Below are 22,021 nucleotides of genomic sequence, written 5' to 3'. Positions count from 1 at the left end.
ATCCTTCCTGTAACTTCCAAGAAAGAGAATCAAATCAACCATCCAAAATAAGACCACAGTGAAGTAAAGTATATACATATCTCCTGTTCCAGAGCCTTCATTCACTGCAGTTTAGTTTTTCTCCTCAGAAAGAGACTTAACTGTAATAGTAAAATATATTTGTGGGCCACCATAATATTGTGAGAAAAAAAGTGGCTGAAGAGGCAGTTTGTCCCTGTGCTCAGTACAAAGCTAGAATAAGGGTCATATTCAGTGCTGACAATTGGTGGCTTACTGAGAAAATATCTGTAATCTTAAGTCCTATTTGAAAAAAATATATCAAACTATGTTCACTGTTCAAATATGCACTCTTTTAGACAAAACAATTAATTCCGTCCATTCCTGCTCCAGTAATACAGGAGATTCTATAAACTGCATCCTAAGGTTCTAATGAGTCCTCTTGAGTCAAATACAAAGGTGCTACAGGCAGTATATACCGGGACATAAACCAAACAATGCATACTTGAGGCAAGAAATATGATTTCCCCCTTTAAGTAACAATAATCAACAAATACAAACCTAATTTTCATATTTCATTTTTTATTAGTTTTTTTTTTCTTCTGGTAGACAGTACACTTGGGAATCATACTGCACCAGGCATAAGAAGTAAGAGTTCTACCACAGGGACATTTTGTATTCAGAATCCAATATAAATATTTCTAGTCAGACATTTCCATGGCTACAGATATTTGGTTGCTTGATTTATATGCATAGAAAGAAACAGTTGTCATAACTGTAAAAAGCAGTACTTAACAAGTACTTTTAAATGATTGGAACAGTTTTCCTTTAATATTACAATACTGCTTATTGGTTTGGAAACTAGGTCACCCTACATGATGTTTTGATTTTTCTCAAAGGCATCATGAGTACTCTGCTTATTCTTTCATTCCTGCATTTTTAGCCTTCTAGTTGAGTTAGGGACCATTTAATCAGAAATCATTGTAGCACTGTAATAAAAAAAGCTCTGTTAAGAGTAGATTATATACCATAATGATTTTTATACTTCTTTTTATAAAAAAGGTATCTGGAGGCTCCGAACAGGCACATGCATACTCAAGGTAAAGGGAACAAAACATAGAGGAGTCTGCTAAAGCACAAAACTTCCTTCTGGTCCTCAATGCCTTCGAATAAATACAAATATTAAAAAAAAAAAAAAAAATCCCACACTGTGATTTAAAAAAAAAGAAAAAAAAAGTCTCTTCCATGTCCTGGAGAGTCAGTTTCCAGGAACTTCTCCCAGGCTTCGAGATCAGTCATCGGTCTTCCGGGCCAGCCTACAGAAAGTCCAGTTGTGCTCCACAGTGTTCTCGTTGGCCCGCTCGCTCATGTGATGCACTCGGGTGTTGCGGATCGTGAAACCTTGTTTTGTAATGTATTCCATCAGGTGGACCCGGAGAGAAACTTCCTGGTGATAATCACAGGGTCCGAAAGTAAAGGAAACCTGGCAATCTCTGGTGTCCATCATGTGCTTATTCCACTTCGTGAAATAGTTTGAGATACCTTCTAGTAAGGAATGGACTTTGGTGGTGATGGTTAATTGGGTTATGATGACAGCTACTGGATTGGAGTACTTAGAAAGCTTCCGAGTACTAGATAATTCCACAACTTCTTCAAAAGTATCCATAGGATACAGAGGCTTAGGGTCATTGAGACACTGAATCAAGGGCTCAATCTGATAAAAATCTGCTTCTTTCCGAAGCAGATCAAATTCCTTAAAATCCAGGGGTAAGGTCAACTCTGAAGTTCTTAAGAAGTTGAGGACATATCGGAAAAGAGGTCCATCTCGATCAATGAAGTAATTGCCTTGAGGGTCTCGAGCTGTGGGGAAGTCCCCCCCAAACATAGCTCCAAGCATGGAATCCGGGTAACGCGTCAATGTGGTGAGAGACGTTGTATACAAGTGTCCACCTACATTTAACGTGACTGGGTCAGTCATCTGAAATTTTTAAAAAATGGTAAGTCATCTGAAATTTCTTAAATCCTAACTTTGACAAATTAAGAAAATTAGTGGTAACAACAAGCAAGGCAAAAGATTCCTTCAGGCTATAATGTATTTAGCAATCCTATAATACAAAATAGCTTTACTGTCAATGATAAACCTACCCAGATGAAGGGATCTAACATTTTCTTTCAATAAGAAAAGGATAAATCTAATTCATTAAAGCCTTACACTAAAAAAGGAGAGCATGACTTCCAAAGCCACTTAATTTCAGGCCCAGTATCTACAGAGAAATTTTTAGGTCAGAGTACACTATTGAAGAGAAAAGCCAAGCTAAAATATACTCACATAAGTTTTTTCTGATTAAAAAAAGAGAGACCTTTTTTCTTAACTCAATTTAACACAAAATAGAATAAAAATGATTTGATAATATAAAGATAACTATTTTCAATACTTTTGTTTTTCCCACTCAAAAAGGGGAACAAATCGTAAAATTTACTTTAAAAATAAAAATTTGTGCAGACCTAATCTTTATAACTTCTCCATGAAAACAGCAGTGCCAAATACTAAATTAGAATACATAGATAGTCAACACAATCTTATATACCCAAAGGCTAACAGCAGCTTTCAAATTTTATAATCCGATCATGTATTCACTTTTGTAATAATGTTGCAATCTGGCCTTTAATTTTGAAAAGCTTCTCTAAATAATATACCATAAATATACCTTCCCTTTTAGAAGTTATATGTAAGAAAATAAAAATAAAAATAAAGACAGAGAGACTTCTAGTACTAGACAAGTAAAATATTTCTTACCAAAGGAAAAGGAAAATAAGACGACATGCACACTCAAAAAGCGTACAGGTGGGAGAAGTGGCGGCTTCTCAACCTTTAACTTCCCTAACACAAGCAAATATCCTCTGTACCATTACCTACTAGACCATTTTAATAGTCACTACTCTATGAAGTTTTAAGAGCAACATACTTTAAAGACCAAAAAAATATTATGCTCTCAAGTAAGTGATTATAACAAGTTACTTAGTTCATATTGACTTTGCTTACATAAAAACACCAAACTAGACCCAAAAAATAAACTAATTAAGCGGGGAGGATAATGTACTAATTTATAATTTTCATTCTTATAAGACATACTATACCTAAGAATACAGAAGAAGGGGGAAAGATACACACAAATTATTTGCCCGCCTTCAAAATGCATCTGCAAAAGCATCTCACCATATAGCCCCAGTCTCCATTATCCATCTGCTCCAGCGCTGCTGTCTCAGGAGCCCAGGGTCCAGGGAAACTTGGGGAGAAGAAAAAGACATGTAACAGTGCATGTAACTATGAAAACAAAGAAGGATTTTCCCGACCAACAGAACAGACAGCTACTCATCTTTGCTCAGCCAAAACCGGCTACAGGGCAAAGATCTGGAGAAGAAAGCATTCCTCTAGGACAGTCCACACATACCTAAGAGATTGACAATCTTCAGAGAAAAAAATTATCCTATGCTTAGGGAAGGAAGAAGAGCCTAGTAAGTAAACCAGTCATTCAAATTCTACCTATCCTCTCTGAAAATTCAATTTTTACAATTTCTACAGGAGAACATTATCATTAACTGTACAACCTTATCCTGGTGCAAACCTGTAATAATCCTTATCAAAAAGGTGGTTTAAGGAAAGGGAGAAAGAGAAAACTCTTTTCTATCCATTTCAGCTATAGAAACTAAACATCTCAGTAAAAGCATTGGAAGCCATAAACCTCCAAGACACCAGGATCACTTTCCAAGAGAAATACATCAGAACGGTTTTCTTTTATAACATAAAAAAAGCACTACTTATACTTTTAATAATGATATATTTCATTCTGTACAATTATCAAAACAAATAGAAAACAATGTAAATGCCAAATCATCAGAGCACAATTTGGGACAACCTTACAAATCTGGTTGCAGGTCACTCAGCCGGCACTTATGAAGAACCAGCCTGAAGACACTGATAAACACCCAGATACTAATGATGCCAGTTTGAATTTACTTTTATCTACAATTCAAAAGTACTTAAACACTTTCCCAGCTACAGAAATGCTTTAGTCAGTCCCCTCTCACACGTATCATTCTCCAAATCAACCGGCAAGGCAAACTGCAGAGCAAATTTCAAAAGCTCTGGCAATAGACAGTAAGAAACATGAACTTACCGGTATTTATCCAGGAACAGCACTGGGTTTTTATACGGTCTTTGAACAGATTTACTTTTCCCACTTTTAGAGAAATCTGGCACACTATTCCCAGAACAGGCCCTGGCTACAGAAGATCACAAAGGCTCTTTCTCAAAAAGGTCACTCAGGCATGTAGAGAACATTTGCATAGCACAGCAGGGGCTGAAATCAGAGCCTGAAGCATCTATTTTTCCACCTTGCACATTCTTCAAAGAAAACAAGCTAAAATGTGGACCAGACAACGTGCAGTCAGGTTTAATTCTCCATACTCAGCAGCTGGATATAGATAGACCTCCACATGCTATAGGGTGAGAAATGGAACAAATGTCAAATTCAGGGGGTGTGTGACAACCTTTCATTCCTCTGACTTGCTTCTCAGTATTTGAGGTAAACAGAACCAAGAAAACAGGCTTTACCAATTTATATTATGAGCATCTGATTCAGTTACTGATACAACGGACAGATAAATAACTGAGTGAGTTAAAAGGCCAGTCATCCAAAAGTTTTGATACTAGGCTCATCTTTGGCATCTTCCTATCACCCAAAGTTCCCATTCCTGACAGCCTCAAAAATAATTCAGTCAACCAACATTTATTATAGGTCAACTTGGTGTGTATGTGGGGATGGGGGGTGTGATGTGCAATGTGGAAACACAGAAATAGGAAAGATACAATCCTTGCCCTCTTGGAGCTTTCTATCTGTGAAGAAAGGCAACATGCAACAACTGTACAGAGTAGTGCTACATAATGCATGGACTAGCAGAGGCCTTCGGGAAGAAAAAGCAAGAACATTTCCAAATGGGCCGACTTCAGGAAGAGCTCGTTCAGGAGAACTCTGCAGGAATATTTGAACAACCTGAGAGGAGGGATTCCAAAGTGAAGAAACAATTTAAATAAAAAAAGATGGGCCTTTTCCTCCCACAATATTCCTGATACAATAAGCAATGCATGAATTACTGTCCCCATTTTAGAGATGCAAAATAGAGAAACAGCAGATTAAATGACTTGCTCAAGTTCCTACAGCTAGAAAGTAACTGATTAAGAACTTGGATTTTCTGACTCCTAGTCTAGATCTTTCTATAAATCCCCTTTGGGTGGAAACTCAAAGCACAGAATCCAAGAAATAAGAAACTGAAAGGACTGACTTTAGACCCCCCAGCAGGTGGATTTTATTTACAAATTTAATAGTAACTCAGTCTAAGTGAGCAGTCACAATGGGTTTGTAAAAATTCCCCTGAGGCAAAATAGCAAGACCCTACTCACTAGGGTGACTGAAGGCTGGTGTCCTCTGTCTTAAGTGAAGTAAAGAACTCCAATCCATGAATATCCGAATGATTAAATGAGAAATGGGAGACCAAAGACAAAGGAAAAAACCAGACATCATCAATGTTACAGCTGTTACACAAGGTCTGTCCACTATTAATCCTTTTTACCCCTTTTTTACTGCTAAACCAAAACAAGCTAACTTCTTGAACAATCATAAAAAGAAAATTAGATGATGCCTTTGAATCTGTTCCACAGCAAAAGCCCAGGTTCTGTTCGGATATAAAGATGTAAAGAAACCTCAAGCTTAATAATTCAAGAAAGCAATTATGGGAATCTATATAAGCCCATGTTTCTTAAAAAGCACCCAAAAGCCTCCCTACATTTGTGTAGAAGATACAGATACTCAAAATAAAATGAAGTTACTATTAGTCACTTCCAGTAACAATGACTAAACTGTCCCAAAAAAAATCAAATTGTTCACTAAAGAGCTCTAAGGCGGAAAAAACAGTATTGATCAGTTTAAATTTTATCCCTACTACTTACTTCTAAACATCCTCTGTGGAGATGCTTAATGCTTAGATACAGCAAGAAACAAAAAAGCAGTTAGATTCCTGGCCATCCAATAGCTGGATAATCAGCCTCTAAATTGATGACTATTAGGAACATCTCAGAGACAACACAGATGAATGAAATAAAACATAATCCAAAAGAATTTCCGGAATAGTGTCAATCTCTCCTACCAAATCATTTTTCAGAGCTGCTAACAATTAGAAAATGATTCATTTGCTTTTCATCTTCTCTCTCTTCTGGCACAGTCTCCAGTGGAGGGCTTAATGAGAAGTTAAAAGACCACAAGATAGGCAGCAGCAGATCTTAAAATGGGCATCAAATGGGTCTGTTTTACTTGATGAAGACAAAGAAAAATCTAATATTCCAGAAAATTTGCCAGGAATAGAGATTATGAGGTTAACAATGAAAAATTTTTTTCTTCCAAGTGACTCTCCTTACTAAAGATCATTTTAAACAGCAGTGAATGCAACCAAGCACAAACAATTAGAAAGTTCAAAGAAAGGCTTCCAGCCCTTGAAAATCAGTCCTACCTGAAAATATCTGACCTTTGCTGCAAATAAAATTCTTGTGGAAACAAGTGGCTGACCATTCCCAAAGAATATAAAGCAGTACTGAAGATTCACCCACACTTAAGCTTCAAAGGTTTAATTATGACTAATGTGTAAATTCTGACAGTGTAATGTTAGCAGATAATTAAGCTAAGAAAAACACATACTAAAGAATTTGTAAAAGCCTTAAAAGAAATTGCTAACAATTTTCTAAAGTAGCAAATCTGAAAAATGCACAATCCAACAAGTTAATAACTTAAAGAATAACCTAAGAACCCGGGGCCATTCTCATCACTGCAGAGCTACAATCAAGCTTTTGGTTATGATTAGCTAATTCTACATAAATATTCTGGATTTACCACTTCTGCTACAGACTAAAACTAAGCATTCTCCCAGGCAAAAGTCCTACTCCCATGTAACAGCTTACCCATCAGAATACACACCTCCAAACTCGGATAAATAATAAAAACCTGTAACTACTGCCTTCTCAAAGTTTCCAGGTAGCTCTTGTAAAATGCCATTCTCCTAAAATCTTTGTGTCTGGCATTCAGAAAAGAAGACTCAATAAATTCCATTTATACATACCTTCAAAATGACCTTTTGTACGAAATTCCTCAGTTCTTGAAACATGGGAGTTTGAAAATGAAATACTATTTATAGTAACTAGTTCAGCGACATCTAAAGGGATCTTTGGGGTTAACATTCACATATAGGCTGACCCTAGTAGCCAGGCACACAAGGAGAACATGATTATGGTGTTAGGGTATCCTTAACCATACCAACGCAGAAATAGATTGTTTTTCACTAAAATTATTTTTTTCTCTCTCCTCTCTCCATGTAATCTAGAAGAAAGGAGGTCTAGATTGAAAAAATGACCTTAATGCTAAAGAGCTGTCACAAATAGTCACAAAATCAGAAGATTCCTCTTACCCTCAGTTTCTATAAAATAAAATAGGATAATACCACCTTCCCAAAAATAATGATACCATTTAGGCATAACACAAAGGCAACAACCGACCTACATGGTAACAGATCAGGACTAGGGTTCTGAAGTCACATGCAGGCCAGTGCAGAGGAAAAGAGAACTGGTTACTGGTGAGGATCTGTATCCCCCTTCCGTTCCTTTCCTAATTAGGGGACCCTGAGGAAATCCCTCTTTAAGCCCAGCTCCTTTGCAGAAAAGGAGAATATAAACAAGATCATGAATAGAAAACCATTTATAAACTGGCAAGTATTAAGCAAATGTGAAAATACTAATGGCAGTAGCATAAACAAAATTTCTGTGGTAAATTGAGAAACTTGAGAGTGTGAACACAAGTAATTTAGAGCCCTGGCATGGAAACAAGACAAAAATGGAAGAAAAACCTCTTAATTTGCTTCCAATCTCCCCAGGTCCTCCTTTCTCCAGACCTCCACAAGGCAGAATTACAGGTAAAGAGGAGCAGCCGGCTTGTATAGGGACCACCAGACATCTGAGCTCTTGATCACAGAAGCAACTTCTCTAAAGCATGACTCAGGATTATCTCTAAGGTAAAGCCAAATCCAAATAAATACGCGTGTTCCGTTTTAAATAGACTCTAAATATCAAAATTCAAGAGACACTGAGGGATCCATAGAAGGATTCACCCTAGGATTCCTTCATGTAGGAATGCTTTGGGTAAAATATGATTTATGAAAATTTCAATCACACAAATCTTAGGAATGGCCATCTATGGCAGTCCTCATCACTCAATCCTTAATATCTACGGTATTACATAAAATGAAATATTAGTAAGGACTGACAGTTCTCAACCAGAGACCAAGTTCTCTCAAACTAACAACCCTGCAGACAAGAAGATTGTTCCTTTTCCTAGCCACACATTTGCTCATTTGAAAACATCAATCTTGGGCTCAGGCCTGTACTAAATGCTGTCCTCTAGCTTTTCTCCTATTCTGAGATCGCACCTGGACATTTGTGACAGGAAGAAAATAAATATGCCAAGGGGAAACGGTAAGAGATACCTGGGCTACCCCAAACTTTCCTGGCCAAACCAGGTCACCCCACGTTGGCTTGCCACTCAAATCTCTTCTATCACCAAGTCCTAAAATTGGATTTATCAACTTGCTCCAGAGCAGCTATACTTAAACAGAAACATGATAACTTCAGCAGAATATCCAAGGAGGCTCTGTTTCGTTTCTTCCGTCCCACCCTCAGACACAACCTCCACAACTGTCAGCCCAGCAGGTGCTTCAGGGGCTCCCCATTACCATGGTCATTTATCACCTCTGACATCAACCATTAAAAATGCCAAGATACACAAATCTGAGCATAAAGAACTCAGCTGCACTCAGTGTGTCTTTGAGGGCAGAAAATGCCCTAAGGCAGAGCTCAGAAGCCCTGTCACAGCCTTTAAATTTGGGCAAAAGGTGGCTAATAAGCGCCACCCCCTAAAACAATCATTTTTGAGCAAGACTCGAGGTGTCCCCGTCCGGGCCGTGCTTCGCTACTACCCTGTAGCCAAAGTCCCCCCACCCACCCCACCCACCCCACCCGGCTTGGCGTGGGACACGAGATGCTCCGGGCCCGGGCGGGGGGCGCGCCCCGGTGTCGCGAGCCCGGGTCCGCCGAAGCCGCACGTCCCCGCGGGGCGGGCCCCGGAACCCGCCCCAGCCCGGCCTCTCGGCCGCCGGCAGCCCGCCGCCGGCTCGTGCCTGCCCCGGAGCGCGCCGCGCCGGCTCCGCACGGTCCCCTCAGCGCGGCCCACCACCGCCCGGATTCTCCTTAACCCCGCTACCCCGGCCGCTCCGCGCCGGCTTCCCCTTGTGCCTGGCCCTCCCGAGCCCCAGGCCCCCAAGCCCTGGGCCCGCCCCCACTCACTGCGCGGCGGCGGCGGCGGCGGCCCGGCGGGGAGACGCCGGCGGCCGGAGAGCGGGAGCGCGAGGACGAGCGAGCCTGCGCCCAGCGGCGGCGGCGGCGACGGCGGCGGCGGCGGCGGCAGAGCGGACGACTGAGCCCGCGCCCGGAGTTGCGGCTCCTGCCGCCCGGCGCGGGCGGCGCCTTCCCAGCAGAGCCGCGGCGCCACGAGCGCGGGCGCCCCCTAACGGCGGCGCGGGCGGCAGGCCAGAGGGCCAAGAAGCCGGAGGAGCTCCGCGGGGCGCAGCCTGGGCGGAGCGGTCAGGCCGGCTCCGCCGCAGTCCCGAAGGCCCGCCCCCGAGGCTCCGCCCCCGAAACACAGAGGCCGCGTCCAGAAACCCGCCCCTTCGTCCCGCCCCCGACCGCAGTTGGGAATCAGCCCAGCCCCTGGCAGTTTTCCATGCGTCCTCGGGCTCGGGTCCTCATAGCTGTTTCTCTTGTTTCACCAACACGTATAGGGTCCCGACCCTGTACAGCGGCTACCAACACGGAAGGGGGTCCTAATGAGAGGAGAAAAGAGACAAGACCCAAGGAAACTGCAAAATAATGACAAGTTGTGATTCTAAGTCCTAAGAATCGCCGCCTGGGATTCTAAGTACAGGGTTAGAGGAATTGGGAGAATAAGGGGAGGGGCCACAAGCGGCGGTGGCCAAGAAGACCTGGACGCCCGGCCTGTGGCCAGAACACCTTCTGGCCTTGCCCTCCTTGAGGGGAACCACCCTCTGGTAAGGCCACCCATCCGGCCCGGTGGGCAGGGAAGAGAAGGGCAGTCAGGCCCAAAGGGTCGACATGGGCAGCCAGGTGGAGAGAAGGGGAGAACTGACTTCAGCAGAGAAAATGACCCGTGCAAAGGTCCTGAGGCCCGAAGAAGCTGGCCCTAGGTGAGCCTGGCGCCGGTATCGCTCTCAGTCCACCACTACGGAAGCCAAGGCTGCAGAGCCTAGGGAATTACCTAAAGTCTCAGAGCTAACTGGTCGGCAAGCATAGAATCCTTCCAAATCCCATTCTCTTCCTGCTTCCTGCTAACCAGATCTCTGTCCCCTTTCAGGCGGGACCAGGTAAATGATGGTGGTTTTGTCCTTTCCCCTCTCCACCAGGATAACCCCTGGCCTTAGGAACTCACCTGTTTTTCATGACTGCATGTGCCTGAGTTGGCTCTGGGGTTTAACTTTTATCCTCATGATCATCACAGTCAAATCTGATAATTTGGTTTTTCTCTGAAAACTCAAATCGATAGGTTGAATGAATGTCATATGCTTCATCAACATGATTGAGTGCTGTATTATCATATTCAAAAGGACTAGATGAGGCTACAGGGAAATGTGTATGAAAATAGGCCACACACAAAATGGTATACGTGGTATAATTCCAATCTTATGTTTAAAAAACACAAATAGGGCGCCTGGGTGGCTCAGATGGTTAAGCGTCTGCCTTCGGCTCAGGTCATGATCCCGGGGTCCTGGGATCGAGTCCCGCATCGGGCTCCCTGCTCCTTGGGAGCCTGCTTCTCCCTCTGCTTCTCCCTCTGCTTCTCTCTCTCTCTCTCTCTGTCTGTCATGAATAAATAAATAAAATCTTTAAAAAAAAAAAAAAAAAACACAAATATACAGGGCGCCTGGGTGGCTCAGTTGGTTGAGCGACTGCCTTCGGCTCAGGTCATGAACCCGGAGTCCCAGAATCGAGTTCCACATCGGGCTCCCTGCTCAGCGGGGAGTCTGCTTCTCCCTCTGACCCTACCCCTCTTGTGCTCTCTCCTCTCAAATACATAAAATATTTTAAAAAACCCACAAATATACATAGACAAAAATTTTGAAGAAAATATGTCAAGTCATTGGTCACAGTTCTCTAAGTAATAGGACGGGAATGTTAGTGGTTTATTCTTAACACACTTCTGAATTTTCTTTATTTTCTAGAATGCAGAGATATTGAATTTATAATCAGAAAATCTAATGAGTTAGTTTTTACAAAAGAAAAACACTACCAGAATTACCCAATACTCAGGTCTTGAGGATTTGGTGCCACTGAAAATTCAGAACTGCCCCCTGGCTTGCTGGTGTCCTTCAAAGAGTTATTTCCCTTTTCCTCAACCAAAAACAGAGGAATTAATTTTGTCAGTTGTTTTCTCAGAACTATTCCTATATATCTCTTGAAATATTTATTGCTGTTATAAATTATATTTTCAAATATGCATTTTATAATATATTGATGATTACTGAAATGTGGATAATAACCTTGTATCCAGCAAACTTGGACTATTTTTTAGTTCCACTAAGTTTATAGCCTCTCTTGAATTTTCTGTTAAATAATCATAGAGTCTGCAAGTAATTACATTTGGTATCTCCCTGTCCAGCCTTTATTTCCTGTTCCTTGTTTTACTGCACTGACTAAAATCTTCAGCACAGTGTTGAATAGCAATGATGACAGTGGGCATTTCTATCTTGTTCTTGACTGTTTCGAATATGTTACCCTTAAAAATAGTGTTTGTCGTAGATTTTTGATAAGATACCTTTTATGAGGGTAAGGAAGCCCTATTCTGCTTTATTAGGAATGGGTGCTGAATTTTATCGACATGAGATTTTTTCCCCCTTATCCACTGGTGGATTTTATTATATTAAACTGTCCATGCATTCGTGGAATAAACACACCTTTGATGATGTGTTATTTTTTTCGATATAGTGCTGGATTGCATTTGCCAATATTTCATTTAGGGTTTTTGCATCCATATCTACGATGAGATGTGCCTGCTAATTTCCTCGCCTCTTCTCTCCTTGTCTGGTTTTGCTATCAAAGCTACATGAGCTCATAAAATCAATTAAGGAATGGGTGTCTGTTCACTATACAGCTTATGTAAGAGTGCGATTTTCTGTAGTTTGGATTTTCTATAGGATTCTCCTGCAAACCATCTTGGTTTGGGAGTTGGGGGTGGAAAGTGTTTATACTGACACCCCAACCCACAATATTCAATCTGGCCTCAATCTCTCCACCTAAATAGCTCTTGTGGGGCCACCAGGAATCTCTTTGTTGCTGAATCCAAAAGAACCTCCTTAGATCTCCCGCACTCAGGCCTCTCTGTAGGGATGCTGTTGGCCACACCCTCCAGGAGACAGCCTCTTCCCGGGGCCGTCCTAGTTTCCCTGCTTCCTCTGCAGCCCCTCCCCTCAGACTCCTGGAGATGCACCTCTTCTTGCTCTACCCACCCCTTCTGCCCAGGTTTCTGGCCAAGACCATCCTCTCCTGTCTACCCATCTCTGTGGACTGGCTCAGCCACCTCCACGGATTCCATTATTGTCTCTAAGCCAAAAGATTCCCAGTTCCATACCTCCAGCCCAAGCCTCTCTCCTGAACTCGACCCACAGATGCTGCATATTCTGTGCCAGGCACTGTGCTAAGTGTTTTTGCCCTCCGGATCAGTTCTCTATTGCCACATAATAAACCATTCCCAAATGCAGGGGCTCAAAACATAAACATTTCTTATCTTACAGTTTCTATGGGTCAAGAATTTAGAAGCAGATTACGTAGAGAGCAGATCTTACAGTCTAGATGTCAGCTGGAGCTGCAGTCCGCGGAAGGCTGGGCTAGGGTCGGAGAAGCCACTTCCAAGATCACTCGGGTAGTTTTTGGCAAGAAGCAGTGGTTTCTTTTCACCTGAGCTTCTCCGACAACATGGCAGCTGGGGTGTCCCCCAGCGCCAGTGATGTAAGAAAGAAAAGACAGAAGCCACAATGTCTTTTATTTTTTATTTTTTTAAGATATTATTTATTTATTTGAGAGAGAGAGCACAAGCAGGGGGAGGGACTGAGAGAGGGGGAAGCAGGCTCCCTGCTGAGCAAGGAGCCTGACATGGGACTCAATCCCAGGACCCTGAGATCATGACCTGAGCCTAAGGCAGATGCTTAATCTACTGAGCCACCCAGGCACCCCGAGAAGCCACAATGCCTTTTATAACGTAGCCTTCAAAGTGACGTATATGTAGTCCCTTGGTCTCACAAACCGACCCTATTACAGTGTGGGAGGGCACCACACAAGCCCCAAGCACGTGGGTCCCAGGAGGACGGGATCACTGGGGTATCTTGGAGGCTGCTCACCACACCCTGACAACTCTGAGGACAGACTACCCACATCATCCCAGGGTACATATGAGAAAACTAAGGCAAGGAGAGGGAAAGTCCTTGACCAAGGCCACACAGCCAAGTGTGAGAGGAGAGCTTTGACCACGACTCTGCTGTCCTCCCCCTGGGTCTCTCCTCCTGTACACCCTTGTCCGATGGCCCACCACCAGCTTCTTCACCTTCTCCATGTGCGAACCTGAACCCTGTCAATTTGCCACCCCCAAACCTCTCAAGTCCCCAGCTCAGCTCAGCAAGTGGTGCCACCGTCCTCCCATCTGTCCAAACCAGAAGCTTTGAGTCACGCCTGCTCCTCCCGCCCCCTCACTTCCCAGTGCCGGGTAACCCAGCCCTGCCAAGTCTTCCATCTCAGTGCAGCCTGGACCCATCTCTCCTCTCTCTTCCTCTCCAAGCCACTGACTTGTCTGCCCTGCACATCTGCAGGAGCCCCCTCCCTCACCACCCTCATTCTCTCTGCCCTCACACTACCCACCCGCCCTCTTCTCTCCGGCATGAGTCACCTTTAAGAACACAAAGCTGGTTGTGTCACCCTGCCTGCTTTAAACTCCTTCAGTGGTTCCCATTGCTTTCAGGATCGAGCCTAAATTCCCTCCCATGTGATCTGCCCCTGCTTACTTCTCCAGACTCTCTCTGCCCCTCTTCTCCTCAGGACCCCAGCCCCTCTGGCCACATTTCACTATCCAGGACCCACTGTGGATTTTTTTACTTTAGGCACTCCATTATGCTGTTCCCTTAGTCTAGAACATTCTTCCCCCCAGGCCTCAGCATGCCCGTATCCTCATCCTTCAACGTATCATCATCTCCTGACCTCCCAGCCATGCTGATGTTGCCCAGCTGTAACTTCCACAGTGCCCACCTCTCTGGCCACCTCTCTGCCTCTCAGCTGAACCGTGAGCTCCCTGAGAGCAGAGGCTGTGTCCCTCTGTCTTAGAAGAGCACCCTGTGTGAGCACAGTGTGCCTGGCACTTAGTACCTACTCAACAACTATGTGCCAGTTTGGTGCATTCTCTCCACTCCCTCCCTCCCCCCTTGCACTCCATATTCTGGCCCTAGACAATGTTCGGTTCCTCTGGTGAAGCATGGGATCCCTCACCTCCACGTCTTTGCACATGCTGTTCCCTCTGCAGGAATGCTCTGGCCTCCTGTCCCTCTATTTATTCAGCTAACTCCTATATCTTCATCAGGAAACTAGGCTTGCCAGATTTAGCAAATGAAAATACACCATGCCCGGTTAACTCTGCATCTCAGATAAATAACAAATAATTGTTTTAGGAAAATTATGTCATAAATATTGCATTAAATACAAGGGTCCTTCCTGTATTTCATCTGACAGCCCCGAGCAGGAACCAGCATGAGTTCCCTCCTCCTTTGGGAGATTTCTCTGATCTCTATCCCTACCCACTTAGGTCCGCTCACCCCTCAACACCTGGGCTCCCAAACCATACCCCTGCCTGCCCCCACTGAGCATAAAGCTCACTCTGTTTTGAAACTAACCTAGGATGTGACCTCCTTGACAGAGAAGACGGTGTCTCAGTCTTCAAAGTGAGTTTTCATCTGGGACAACCCTGGCCACAGGAAATGGTCAGTAAGGTTTACTCAGTGGAGAAATGAAAGAGCACAGAAGACATGAAAGTAAACAAGATGGGGGCGCCTGGGTGGCTCACTCGTTAAGTGTCTGCCTTCAGCTCAGGTCATGGTCCCAGGGTCCTGGGATCGAGCCCCGCATTGGGCTCTCTGCTCAGCGGGAAGCCTGCTTCTCCCTCTCCCACGCCCCCTGCTTGTGTTTCCTCTCTCGCTGTGTCTCTCTCTGTCAAATAAAATCTTTAAAAAAAAAAAAAGAAAGTAAACAAGATGGAAGAAGGAACCAGCAAATGAAACTCGGCCCAAAACACAGGATGAATCTCTGGGATGATGACTGCAGAGAGGAGCTCCTCTTCCCACCCTACCTCTACCCCCTGCCCTGTCTCTGTCACTTAGAGCCCCTACTCACCCACCCCCAGCTTCAGGGGGCCTTAGGATTGGTGGAGCAGAAATGCAAAAAAGAAAGTCTGTCCCTTCAGGGGTTTTTCCAAAACAGTCTCCTAAGCATTCAAATGGGAGAGCCTATAGGGTACAGTAAAGGGGGGAGTAGGGGGGAGTGTATGCCTCAACCTTAAATTAGAAAGATGCTGTGAGGATCCCCTGGGTGGGGAGGTGCCCCCAAAGGTTGTGGGGTGCTGCTCCACTGCTCAGAGAGCTACTGAAGTCCAGCCAGACCACCTGGGAGCTAAACCTACACTCGGCCCACATGTGGCATTCCAATGACCTCCCACATGGCTCCCAAGCTGAGGACAGTCCCTAGGGATCCCAGGAAGTAAGGGACCCTATAGCAACCAATTGCATAGATTATCTGGACCCAAAACATTCCTGAGCTCTTTCCAACTACCCCTCCTGGAGAATTCTGAATAGTCAAGGAACTGGCCAGGGGAGAAGTCCACTCCATCCACCTGTCTTGCTGGTGGGCTCCTTCTCTTCTGTGTATGTGTCTCTCCCTTTCTTGCCCTCGGTCCCCTTTGGTCCTTATACCTCTGGTTTCACCGGCTGAGGTTCTTGTGGGACTGCTGAAAGGCATTCTTTAGCCTTTGGCTCACTGGCTGCCCCAGTTGAGAAATACATTTCTAAACTACCCCCCTTCTCCACCCCTGGGGACCAGCCCCAGTCCCTCTGCACACGTGCGCCAGCCTCTAGGCCAGCCCTTCGGCACAAGTGAGCCTTACGGCCAGTACTTTCCAATGCCTCCCCCACTGCCAGCCACAGAGATGCTTTGGCAAGTTTGATGAGAGCGTTTTTCCTTTTTATAAGGTTCCTAATTACCTGTTATTTCTGATCTTCCCTTTAATCAGCTTCCAGAACTCTGCTGGGAGCTACAGAACCAGCGGGGAAGAATCTGGTTCTCACCAGGGTTGAGAGAGAGGCCCTGTGGTTGTCCTTGGATGTCACCATCCTCTTTACCATTATGACTCTGTAATTAGAGAGAATGGATCTGCCATTAGAGCAGGAATCAGAAGCTCTGGCTTCTGGCTCAGTCCCATGGGTGTCTCAGCGTGCCCCCTCTGAGAATGTCACGGGCCTTGAAAGTCCAGAGGGAATAAAGCTGCCTGACCACTGCTTGGGCAGCAGGCAAGACAACCCCGGATTCTGAGTTCTCATCCTCCCTGACAGCTCAGTGCTCTAAACGCCTGTCAGTAACACATTTCAGGCCTTGGTTGTCTTCCCACCTCATTCCTAATCCAAACCACTTCCCTGCATATGTTTGTTAGTTGAGCAAAGGCCTACCCACTTGCAAAGCACAGCTCCTGCCTCTTCTGCTGGCCCTCCCAGGCTGGGTCCCTCCAGGTCCTACAGCCTCTCCTCCCTACCATATCCAATGCCCCTCTTGCCATACATCTTGCTGCCTGCATGCCCACCCCCACCCTCAACCTAGTGAGGGGGCATCCATGCACCCCCCCACCCATCCAACTGCATCTCTTTTGTCAAGGAGTTTTTTTGGGTCTCTGTCTGAAATAGGGCTGTGTTACCTTTAGAGAGCTACTGTGTTTTCCACAAGGTGCAAAAAACAATATTGGTTGGGCTGCCATAGTATGGGATCTGTTAACTTTCCAGGAGCTTCTGAAATAAGAGGTCTGATTAAAAGGCAGGAAAGTTATTTTAAACCTATTGAAATGTCCCTCGGGTTTCATGAGGAAGGTAAGGGTTCAAACACCTCAATGGCTAACAGTGGGTCCATTGTTAACCCAGCAAAAATGTGAGCATCGTGTAGAGAAGTAACTATAGTAACAGCGTGAAGAGCCGTGATTCGGGTTTCAGAATTCTGTTACACATGTCACTCATCTCCTGTCACTGACGTCAGGTCCTGAGACCTAGCAAAGCACATGGGGTGGGACCCCAGCTTGCTCTCCGGTTGTCACTCCCCAGCAGCATGGGCTTGGACTCAGGAGCCCCCAGCCTCAGTTTCCTCAACTGTAGAATTGTGTAAGACAACTTCTTGGCAGGGTTGTTGAGACAATGAAATTAAAGGATGAAAAGATCTGATAACGCAGTGCCTGGTGTGAAGTCAGCACACAATAAATTGGTAGCTCCTATTATAATAACTAATTGCTATACTGCTGATCTGGAAAGATAAATATAGAATTGAAACTCTAGCAGGCAGCAGGACCAGGCTGAGAGAGGGGACATTTTGAGACTGATGATTTGATTGTTCCACTAAGGCCTCTTCAAACATCCATTTATTTTGGTTGCAAGTTGAATATTGTCCACACTGATAATTGCTATGAATAATTAAGAAACAATAGCTTCTGCTGACATTCTTATAGCACTTGTGTGATTAGCTAAATATCTTTTTATAACCTTTTCTTTGTCCTAAGACACATAAAACCTAAACCCCTCACATCATAAAACTACGTTGGCAGGATGATGTCATTATACAAAATAATAAACAAGAAAGTAACTCTTTATTGGGAAGTTATGGTGCCCCCCCCCAATCTTGGCTGATTTTTTTTTTTCTTTTCTTTTCTCTCTCTCTCTCTTTAGTAAATTTTGTTACTGGGGTATAATGTTCATATAGGAATGTACACAAAGCATAAATGAATGGCTTGATGAATTTTCACAAAGCGAACATACACTTGCGACCAACACCCAGACCAAGAAACAAATCATCACCAGGACTCCAGAAGCCCCCCTCAGACCCCCTCCTGGTTGAACATTTCTTTTCTTTTTCTCCTCCTCCTCCTTCTTTGAGATATAATTTACACACCATAGGATGTATCCATTTGAAATATACAGGTTGATGGATTTGTTTATATTCATACAGATGTACAACCATTACCACCATCCAGTCTCAGAATTCTTCCAGCATTCCCAAAACTTCCCTGGTTCCTGTTCAAGGTCAGTCCCCACTTCAGTCCTGAGCCCCAGGCAACCACTGATCTGCTTCCCTTCTCTAGTTTTGCCTTTCTTAAATGTTCATGTAAGGAGAAGAACACAATAGTAAACATACCAGAGTAGTTTTGTGTGTTATGACTGTTTTTTCTTTATCCTAAAATATATAGATGTAAATCTGGCAAGATTAGTGTTTCCCAAGTGTGCCCCATGAAATAACTTTAGGCAGCGCACAGACAACTATCTGATATCTTAACTGTGTATGTTTTCTAAGATATATGAAAATAACTAGCACATCAAACCACTGGTGTCACAGACACCATTCCTTAGATCTAGAACAGATTTAAAAACTAATCAACTTAAGGAACCATATTAGTAATAACACAGATAGTAAACAGATAACACAGAAATTGTAAAGGTATATGCAAATGATGGAAACCAGTAAAATAGTGACCTAGATTAAGAAAGAGAAATCATTTCTGTGAGCCCTGAAATTCTCTGCATGTTAATCAATATATAGCTTTTTAAAAATATTATTCAGGATTTTAAGACCATTCAGGTATTTTATTGACCATTCCAACATTTTTTTAAAGTAATCTCTACACCCAGCATGGGGCTTGAACCTATGACCCAGAGACCAAAAGTCACATGTTCTACGGACTGAGCCAGCCAGCAACACCTATCCTAACACTTTTTATTGCATGCCTTCTATATGCCAGATGCTAGATAAATGTTCATTTAGAGATTCTAGTCAAGCTGCTTTTTGTATTTACATCATAAATATTTTTTAAAGGAATCTGATGATTTAAACACAGTAACACACAGGAGAGTATGGTTATGCACTCGCACACAGGAGTTGTCCCTAAGGTTCTGGGCTGACAAGAACCAGAATTCAGAAAAGGGAGAGAAGGCATGATTGGATGATGAGGGATTTGGCCACATGAGGGGGGGAATTTAGATAGGCAGAGAAGATGGGAGGATGGTTCTAGCAAAAGCAGAAGCAAAGCAAAGGCCAAGAAACGACTGGAAAACCTGCATCCTTACCACCACCAGCGAACCACTGAATCAACTTTGGATACATTTTCTTACTATTCGTGCCAGTTTGGGTCAACATTTTCCTTGCAACTGAAAATATCCTACTGATACATTGTCATTAAGCTGCATTGTAAACATGAATTCCTAAATCCACCAAAAAAGATTGGGGTGCCTGACTGGCTCAGTCAGTAAAGCATGTTAACTCTGGATCTCAGGGTCATGAGTTCAAGCCCTGTGTTAGGTGTAGAGCTTACTTTGAAAATAACAATAAGTAAATCAAATAAAGGGATGGCATCCTTAAAAGAGTTTTCAGAAGGATCTTAAGTTTAAGTTTAAATTGACTAGAATACTCTGCTGTGGTTGATTTAATTAGCAAAGATGGGAACTAGAATTTGAGTGCCTACAATTATGTACACTCTCAGTAACCCAGAGGTGGCTTTTATTATTGCTCTCTTTTTATGGACATTTTGTGGAGACTCAGAGAGGTATGCAGACCAGCTCAGGTCACACAAATAGCAAGTGTCCCAGCCAGGATTTAAAAGGTCTGATTTAAAAGTCAGGTCTGACTTGCCAAAACCCTACAGGGCATCCCATCTGGAGTGAATTTTTTTTTCTTAAAGATTTTATTTATTTATTTGAGAGAGATAATGAGATAGAGAGAGAGAGCATAAGATGGGGGAGGGTCCGAGGGAGAAGCAGACTCACTGCTGAGCAGGGAGCCCGAGGCAGGACTCGATTCTGGGACTCCAGGTTCGTGACCCGAGCCGAAGGCAGTCACTCAACCAACTGAGCCACCCAGGCGCCCCTGAGTGAATTTGGATGGGAGCTGGGAAGTCAAAACAAAGGAAGAGTTGAAGGAGTCTCAGTAGGCAAACCAACAGAAATTGAAGCAGTACTAGAAGGGATTTTTCTCTTTCTTTTTAAGTAAACTCTACCCCCAACATGGGGCTCGAACTCACAATCCCAAGATCAGAAGTAACATGCTCTACCAACTGAGCCAGCCAGGGGCCCCTGAAAGGTTTTTCTTACTTTTTAGATAAGACAATGCTGCCACCAACCTCTCACTTTTTCTGCCACATCTGAACCAGACACAAAAGTATTTGAAAATGTGAAACTGCTTATGAGATGTACAATCCCAACAAGTATTTATTGAGCTGGAGTAACTGCAGGTGCTGTTTTATAGTCCCACTGAGAGAAGAGCTGGACTATGGTACAAACTCTATGAAAACAGAATTTTCAAATGCCACACTAGACTTACAGGTCTGACATTTTTTTTCAAAAGCATCTAAGATGCGCTGCTTAGAAGTAAGGATTTGGACTCTAGTGTCAGAAGACCAAGATTCAAATCCCAGCTCTCCTACTACTTGCCATGTGACCTTGAGCAGATTCCTTATCTCGCTGAGCCTCGGTTTTCTGATCTTTAAAATGAAAATAATAATAGTACTTAGTTCAGGGGCTCCTGGGTGGCTCAGTCGGTTAAGCATCTGCCTTGGACTCAGGTTGTGCTCTCAGGGTCCTGGGATGGAGCCCCACATGTGGCTCCCCGCTCAGCTTCTCCCTCTTCCTTTGCCCCTCCCCCTCCTCACTCGTGTGCACTCTCTCTTCTAAATAAATAAATTTTTAAAACAGTACTTTGTTCAGGGGCGCCTGGGTGGCTCAGTCGGTTAAGTGTCTGCCTTCGGCTCAGGTCACGATCCCAGGGTCCTGGGATCGAGCCCTACATGGGCTCCCTGCTTGGCGGGAAGCCTGCTTCTCCCTCTCCCACTCCCCCTGCTTGTGTTCCCTCTCTTGCTGTGTCTCTCTCTGTCAGATAAAAAATAAAATCTTATAAAAAAAACAGTACTTAGTTCAAAAGGCAAGTATGCTGATTAGATCAGATAATGCTGGGTTCAGAACTTAATAGAGGTTAGAGAATATTACTTTTTGTCATTTTACTATTCCTCTTGAAAAAATAAATGCCTATAATCTCTCGTGTACCAACACAGAGCTGGAGCAAAGGGAGAGCTGGCTGGCAGCCTGGATTATGCAGGAGGGTGTTAATCCACACTTGTTGGTTCTTCCTGTATCTTCCTTTCTCCCTTCCTCCTATTCAAGAAGGGAGCTGATTCTAGGAATACTGACTGGAGTCTGGAAGCCTGTGGAAGGTGGTGCAGCCAGCCACAGGGATAACCTCAGAAAGATTCCTGGGGCCCAATAATGTCGAGAAGAGAGCAGAGGACCCTGGAGACACGGGGGCCAGGTGGACAGGCCCACCCTCGGCCCACCATGTGACTGATGACCCAGAGCCAGAGTCATCCCTGTCCCTCACCCTGGCCTTCCTTAAACCCTCAGCACGGTGTGATACTCAGTATGTGTGGCTGAGGAGTGGGGAGTACATGCCCAGGGAAGACTGCAACTAAGAAAGGGGGAGGCCTGCACTGAGGGGAGTTCTAGGAAAGAAAGCCTTACTCCTTGTCCACCTGAGCCGGAG

General features: G+C 44.0%; 1 protein-coding gene across 17 annotated transcripts; it reads right to left on the bottom strand.

The window, feature by feature from the left end:
- Positions 1–396: 396 nt before the first annotated feature.
- KCTD6 (potassium channel tetramerization domain containing 6) lies at positions 397–16,600 on the bottom strand. 17 transcript variants are annotated; one of them, XM_027583314.2, is made up of 6 exons: positions 16,453–16,600; positions 13,006–13,142; positions 11,463–11,554; positions 10,596–10,696; positions 3,215–3,284; positions 397–1,975 (listed from the first exon to the last, which is right to left on the bottom strand). In XM_027583314.2, exons 4-6 carry the CDS (start codon positions 10,604–10,606, stop codon positions 1,289–1,291), a joined length of 768 nt encoding a protein of 255 aa, XP_027439115.1. In that variant the 5' UTR covers positions 10,607–10,696; positions 11,463–11,554; positions 13,006–13,142; positions 16,453–16,600; the 3' UTR covers positions 397–1,288. The 17 variants fall into 17 exon arrangements, with proteins under 17 accessions (XP_027439115.1, XP_027439116.1, XP_027439118.1 ...); XM_027583315.2 differs by lacking the exon at positions 11,463–11,554 and having other exon boundaries at positions 10,596–10,689; XM_027583317.2 differs by lacking the exons at positions 10,596–10,696; positions 11,463–11,554; positions 13,006–13,142; positions 16,453–16,600 and adding exons at positions 4,176–4,497; positions 7,165–7,299; positions 7,945–9,082.
- Between the last annotated feature and the right edge of the window lie 5,421 nt (positions 16,601–22,021).

This window comes from Zalophus californianus, chromosome 1, assembly GCF_009762305.2.
Source record: "Zalophus californianus isolate mZalCal1 chromosome 1, mZalCal1.pri.v2, whole genome shotgun sequence".
Lineage (NCBI taxonomy): Eukaryota > Metazoa > Chordata > Mammalia > Carnivora > Otariidae > Zalophus > Zalophus californianus.
This window is presented reverse-complemented; position numbering and strand designations above follow the sequence as displayed.